General features: G+C 48.5%; 1 protein-coding gene across 1 annotated transcript; it reads right to left on the bottom strand.

The window, feature by feature from the left end:
- Positions 1–1778: 1778 nt before the first annotated feature.
- On the bottom strand, positions 1779–6657 carry HOXA10 (homeobox A10). The gene is made up of 2 exons (XM_081164794.1): positions 5179–6657; positions 1779–3354 (listed from the first exon to the last, which is right to left on the bottom strand). Exons 1-2 carry the CDS (start codon positions 6140–6142, stop codon positions 3080–3082), a joined length of 1239 nt encoding a protein of 412 aa, XP_081020920.1. The 5' UTR covers positions 6143–6657; the 3' UTR covers positions 1779–3079.
- Positions 6658–6974: the final 317 nt, after the last annotated feature.

Below are 6974 nucleotides of genomic sequence, written 5' to 3'. Positions count from 1 at the left end.
TATCCATTGATACGGATTAGACAATAAAATCTGGACATTCCTAAACTGGCAGAGTGCACCTGACCTTGAAGGAAACCTGCATGAGAAAACCCGAAGACAACCGATCCTAGCTAAGCTTGAAGGTCTCCTCCAATAGCGCCTTGAAACATTTCCCCCCTCTTCCAACTTGGCTGAAATGGATTAATTGAGGCGGCCGGAAAGGCGCGGGGTTTTTCGGCGCGCAGAAGGCAAACCAATGGCATTGGGACTTAACGCCTGCCGAGGAAAGGTAGCTTGCCAGATTTCTTCGGTAAAAGGCGGTGTTATTAGTATTGTATCGCTATTGCTACGGAAGGACTCCGGCGCTTATTCTTATTCTTATTAGACCCGGTTGATGATTTCAAACTGAAGTAATTAAGGCAGTTTCGTGCTGTAGAGAGAGATTGAGATCCAGCCCCAACAACATGAAACTACCTAAACCACCGACCAGTTCTCAGGCTCCTAATTAAGAGGGCTCCCCACTGCCGCTTTCCTTAGGAAACAGGATCCCGCTTCGAATAAATATGGAGAGACACCAATGCCCAAAAGAAACAGATTCCGAGCGGGTGGGGTGGGGAAAGCCCCCTCCCTCCCAAAAAAACCGAACAGCAACAAGACCTCACCCTTCCCACCGCTCCCCTCCGCCCTCTCCACCAAAGTCTCCATCTCCGTCTACAAACTTTCCACATTCTTGTGTGTTTTTAAAAAAATGAAGTTCTTTCTCTTCTTCTGGACCCGCCAAATCATTAGAAACGCCTTTGTGCCCACTCTGTAGTCACTCCGTTTAATCTTACTCTCCACGTTCCATCATAGTTCTCTAACTTAGCCACGGATCGAATTAGGTATGATGCCTTTTTAAAATGCAACTTAGAGAAGGGGGCAGCGGGGCCAGGGAGGCCTCGAGAGGCAAGCATCCTTGTATACATAGGCTATCGAAGACGATCAAGATGCGCGGGTTCAAAGTCTGGAAAAAGAAATGGCTACACAGCCCTTTCAGGCTCCCATCACCACCGCCTCCACCCCCCCTTTCCAATCTCCCCCTCTCTCTTCCCTCCCCACCCGATTCGCCTTTGTCTGGGTTCTGGAGCTGATCAACGTGCAATGATACAGAACCTTAATGCCAAAACACTCTCCGCTTCAGCGCATCCGCAAGCAGGCAGGTAGCGAAGGGAGGAATAAACATGGCGGAAAAGCTGATCGATCAAGGAGAACAAGGCTCAAGATCCTCGTTCCCACGTGCTCACCTTTTCAGAATCGCCTTTTTGTGTATGTGGGGGCATCTAGGTTTTCCTCTGGAGTTGAAAAGAGCTCCGAGCGTCTAGTGGGGTAGTTTTGTTTGGTTTAAAATAAAATAATAAAAAATAATAATAGTGGATCCTTCCTCGTGAGTTAACCACCGAGTTATTTTTAAAAAATAAATAAATAAATAAAGAGAAGCCCAAGTCCTCTAACTTCGCAAATAAGCAGCCCTTGGCTTCCTCTGCCTGTGCAGCCCCTCAGTCAACTAAAACCACTCGTCCAAGACAGCAACAATCCAGATATACTAGCAAGTCATAAAACTGAACAAAAGCCGACAAACCTTACAGCACCATTGCTATATGGCCCAGACAAATTACGACCGTCTAGGTAATATTTAAATAGATTCCTAAAGTAATTGCAGGGGGCTCGGGCAAACTATTCCTGTTGTAAAAGTTCTTGGAGATCTGAAAGTAGGACCATGAGAATAAACAGTCACAAACGAGGTATTTTTTTTTAAAAAAAAGAGGGTGGTTCATTCCATGCCTTTTATTCTTCTTCCAAGAGAAACATAAACAGCATCTCCATTTTGTCCTGTGTTTTTGTTTTTTTGTTTTGCTTTACTTCCACGCAGGGCAGCATTACAATTCATTGGTTTTAAGGTAAGGAGGGGTGGACGAGAGATAGAGCTAACATCGAGAATAACGCTATAGAATGCTTTGCTTGCAACAGTATCGGCATTTAATAATATTAATAATATTAATATTAATAGACATTTATACATATTCTGTATTCATAGATATTTTTCTTTTAAAAAAAAAAATCTTCTCTTTGCACTACACGCTTGACCTTTTCAACGCATGTAACTTCACAGTATCAAGGAAACCAGGGGGGAAACTTTCACCTCCCTTGCTGTCCCCCATAGTCAAGTCAGGGGAAAAATTCATCTGGTGGTCCAATATACATAGAATAACACACCTCTCCGTGGACAAAGTCGTTTCTCCTCTCCAAAGCGGGGAGATTTCTTCCTTCCTTCCTTTCATGTGCTTGCCAAGCGTAACTAGCGGTAACCCAAAGGTATCCAAAGCAAAAACTACCTCAAGTCATTACCTACAACCAGAAAGTGTAAGATTTTAGCCAATAAAGCAAACAAAGACTTTCCTCTCTCCTTTTTGGGGGAGGGGAGGGGGAGGAGGAGGGGGAAGAGGTCTCATTTTCGTGGCAATTTAAAAAGTTGTAATATTAAATATGGATTTTTGGGTACGCGGGGGATTGGGCACAAATATATAAGTGCGCCAGCCTTGGCTCCTGACACCATATTCTATAACCTGATTTTATCTGGATCGGCTAGACGCATGCTTCCTATTAAGCAGCGGCGTGGCCAGATTTTAATTATTCAAAACCATCCTCGGCTCAGATCCAAAACACCAGCTACCATTACAGTGGGGTGGGAAGTTGCCTTCAGTCTTATTTGGCTCAATTTTCTGAAAATGGAGTTTGGGAGAAGGGTGTTGAGAAGGGGGGGGGGACAATAGGCATCTAGGGTTCTGAAAACCATTTCCCCCCCTCAGCGTCAGACTTTACAGACCGGGCATTGACTAAGGGCAGCAGCGGACATGGATGGGGTAGTGTGCATCAGTTATGGCTTCATCCCAACGAAATCAATTACCAAGAGGCCATGGAGAGGCTGAGGATGTAATTGAAAGGCTCGGACGCACACAGGTGCGAGTAGCTAGAGGCTTAGGGGGTGGGGAGGAGACCCGTGAGGGGGGGGGGTGGAACCGTCCTAGCTGTTCAGACCATCAAGATGCGTGCCTAGGGTTCATCAGGAGAAATTGAAGTTGGCTGTGAGCTCCCGGATTCGATTCTCCCTGTTCATTTTCTTCAGTTTCATCCTGCGGTTCTGAAACCAGATTTTGACTTGTCTGTCTGTTAGGTGGACTGTGCGGCTGATCTCTAGGCGACGCTCACGAGTCAGGTACATGTTGAACAGAAACTCCTTTTCCAGCTCGAGAGTTTGGTGCTTGGTGTAAGGGCATCGCTTCTTCCTGCCACTTTTTGCGGTGAGCCAACTGGCTGCGTTCTCTCCTTTGGAATTGCCTAGTTTTAAGGGGGGAAATAAGGAAAAAAAGGGAAGGTTACCAGGACGACACCAGGAAAACTTGGGCGGCGTAGCGGGGCTGGGCTGGGGGACGCTTCCCTACTTAGTACCGAATATAAATTTGAGAAGGGCACTCTGGCCTTCCTTCAGGGTTCGGGCCCCTCTTAAATTGGGAGCCCCAAAGGAGAGCGAGCATTGCAACACACTCCCTGACTTTGCCTCATCTCGCTGGTCTGAGAGACCGGATCGCTTTTGGAGTTGACACCGATGCGCACAAATGCCTTTGGCAGTGGCGTCTTGCAGGGTTTTGCCTCTGCTTCAGTCCTGGCCGTTTGTTCTCAAAACACTCGTTGCGAGACCGCCCCCTGCTCCCTCCCCTAAATCCAGATTATTTGAAAATGTGGTCGACGCTGCCGAAGCGCTCGATTAAAAAAAGAAGGAGCCCTGGGTGGCTGTTTTTTTATTGGGGGTGGGGTCGTTTTCGAATTGTTATGCCTAATATTTCTGGCGAATGAGGGCTGCAATCCCATCTAAACTACTCCGCACACCTTTCCAGAGCATGTTCGCTCAGAAGTAAGTCCCACTGTGTTCAGTGCGGCTTACTCCCCGGTAAGCAGGTATAGGAATGTTGCGTTACTGAGAATCAAGCCCGTTCAATTCAGTGGTGCAGCAAACAAGCAAGCATAGGAACGGGCTGTGCGTTTCCAAATTCAAATTAAATCTAAACCGCTTGGCAGTTTAGCGCTGAGATGGTTCCTACAATCACACACTGATGATGCACGTTGTTTTTTTTAAAGCACATATGCATTTCTCTTTATTTTTTGGAAGTACATGTAGCTGGAGGTGGGATTGGGGCGGGAAACCCAACTCTCTCTGTGTGCATTTAGATAACGATATGCATATGCATATATGTGTGCGCACACGTAACATGCTTCATTGCATCCTGTTTCAGAATTGTGGGAGAAACAACAGCTGTAAGCTTACCCTGCGGAGTTCCCGGTTTTATTTTCTTCTTCTTATTATTATTTTATTATTCTCTTTAATGGCATCATGAAATAGAAAATTCTTCTGCAAAAGCCACTCGCCATCCCCGCGCGTTGAAATGAATGACTGAGCACCGACCAGGAACTCTGGCGTTCTTGTACAGCTCCCATTCATTCCAATGACCCTGCGTATATTTCAACACAGCAGCCTTGTGGCGTTCTGGAGAGCCTCTCGCAGCGCAGTCTCCAGCAGTCTAATTTGATAGTGCTTCGTAGAAGAGAATTTTAACCCAGCTGCCTTTTTTTTTTTTTTAAGGCATCCAGGATCGTAAACTAGAACTTAGCCTGTTAATGGGCTTATTTATTGGCGCTGGCCCCTTGCTTACTTTGGACGCTTTACAAACATCTATGTTATCTCTGCAGCCACCTCAGCATCACTTGAGGCGAGGAAATACAGAGCTGTATTTATCTCTTTTTCCTTTTCTTCCTATTTTGTCTCTTTTCAAGCCCTTTGCCTTTAGGATTTTACCCATACTCAGCTTTTCTTTTCTTTTTGCATGGCTCATAAACTCGAAGGGGTGGATATATCAATATTTATTTATTTATTTATCTTCACAGCATCCCAGCGTCCAATTATGAATGGCAGCTCAGCTAAGCCGCTCTATGAATGGCCATTTTGGCCAGCGAAGGGGGCTTCCAGTATTCTGGGAGATTCTCACCCCCTTATCGCATCCCACCCCTCCTGGTTTTTGTGGCAACGGGGCCGGGCGCCGGGCGCGGGGGCGGGGGAGCTAGGCGGGTAGAGAGTAGTGCATTTATTTATTTTATTTTATTGCTTACCTAGCGTTTCCTTCTCTGGAGAGGGCTTGCTGTTCTCTGAAGGAGCCGGGGAGAGTTCTTCGGGGGCCGAGGAGGAAGCTTGCCCTTCTTCCTCACCCCTTTGGGCCACGCAAGCCAAGGTGCTGGGCGGGGATGAATCCTCGCTGTCTTTCCTCCCCGGATCCGGCGGTGGGACTGCAGGAGTCAACGCTGGCGGAGTTTCAAAGCGCACTTGAGGTTGCGGGGCGAACTGGGAAGGAACCACCATCTGCCCCGGATGGTGCTGCTGCTGCTGCTGTTGGTGATGATGTTGATGGTGGTGGTTGCTGTTGTTGCTGTAGCTGCTGCCATTGCTGCTGCCGCTGCTCTTGCTGGTGCCGTAGGCTTGAGACAAGCGGAAGTAGCCTGGGACGGGCACCCCGGCGGCTGTCACGTTGTTCATGGAGCAGACCTCCGAGCTCAGCCTTGGGAAAACAGACAAGTCGGTGGCCGCCGCCTCTTTGGTGCCCTTCTCGGCGTCATAGAGGCAGTAGGAGCTCTCCTCTTTGATGTTGGGAGCGAAGGAGCAGGAGGTCGCCTGCGGGCTCTCGTGCTCTTCCAGGCGGCAGGACCTGGGGGGATCTAACCAGACTTCCATCCCTGACATGTAGGCGTGAGAAGCCGGCGCCACGCTTGGAGAAGGGCCTTCATTGCGTTTGCTCAGGACCGGGAAAAGCCCGTAGCTTTGCAGCCCATAGGACAGATCGGACGCCTGTGGCAGGTAGACACCGCTGTTGTTGGGATAGTAGCCGCCGCCTCCTCCGCCTCCTCCTCCTCCAACTCCTCCGCCGCCCCCGCCTCCGCCTCCTCCGCCTTCCCCTCTGCTTGAGGCTGAGCTGATCAAGGAGTCCACCAAAAAAGAGTTTGCAGCGGGGCTCTCCGAGCATGCCATGGCCGTGGTGGAATAATTTGGCGAAGAGAGCAGATAGCCCTTTCTGGCTGACATTTCTTGTGCAAAACATGCTGGATATGATTAGAGATACCCCCGCGCCACGGCGAGTGCGTGCAGCCAATGGAATCCCAGCCCTCGCCAGCAACCCCTCCCCGTTTGGTTTCGTAGGCAATGAGCTGCTCTCAGGTCCACTGCTGAATTTTATATATGTGTGTGTGTATGTGTGTGTGTGTAATCGATGGTGCCACATAGCTGCCCTTGCCTAGGTGCCCGGGGTACAATTGATGTTGCCACATATAGGCTGTCTTTTGCCTGCGTGTGAGCAAAGGAGGGGGAAAGGCGCGCGCGGGCTCTCGCGCACACGGAGGAGAAAGGGGAGACAAACAATAGAAAACAATTTGCCCCGATTTTAATGCAACCCATAATTTAGCCAGGCTTCCTCTTTAAGTATATGCGCTAATATAAAATTGCAAAGGAGCATATTAAGCGTTCAGGTCGTAAAGCGAGCTGTAAGTGAACCTTTCAACATCCCAACTCCTCTCTCTCTTTCTGCCACCTCGCCACCAACATTCCCCCCTCCCCCTTTTGCTCTCCCAATCCCATCTCATACAGCCCATGGCTGTGATGAAATTATTAAAACCTCGGTATTTATTGTCAAGCCCTGGGACATGCTTTTGCTTACCTATTTTTAGTGGCGGTGATTATGGCATCACGGGCCACTGGAAGTTCTAAACCAATCTGACCTCCTCACTAGCACTGAAGGTTTACGGACATCATAAAGTCACCCAATGTCTCCCCAAGATGACAACGACACTAATGAAGAAAATTCTCAAGCCTGGCTCCCATCTTTGAATATTGGCCTATACGTGTTTTACGCGGAAGCAAG

This window comes from Podarcis bocagei (assembly GCF_964188305.1).
Source record: "Podarcis bocagei genome assembly, chromosome: 12".
NCBI classification, from domain to species: Eukaryota; Metazoa; Chordata; class Lepidosauria; order Squamata; family Lacertidae; genus Podarcis; species Podarcis bocagei.
The sequence above is the reverse complement of the archived record's forward strand: the minus strand, read 5'-3'. Positions and strand labels throughout refer to the sequence as shown.

What these genes read in the sequence shown, in the direction of transcription:
- HOXA10 (XM_081164794.1), bottom strand. Translation starts at nt 6,142, where the DNA reads ATGTCAGCCAGAAAGGGCTATCTGCTCTCTTCGCCAAATTATTCCACC. An exon ending in TCCAGAGAAGGAAACGCTAG is followed by an intron (nt 3,355 to 5,178) that starts GTAAGCAATAAA and finishes CCTTAAAACTAG; the next exon opens with GCAATTCCAAAGGAGAGAAC.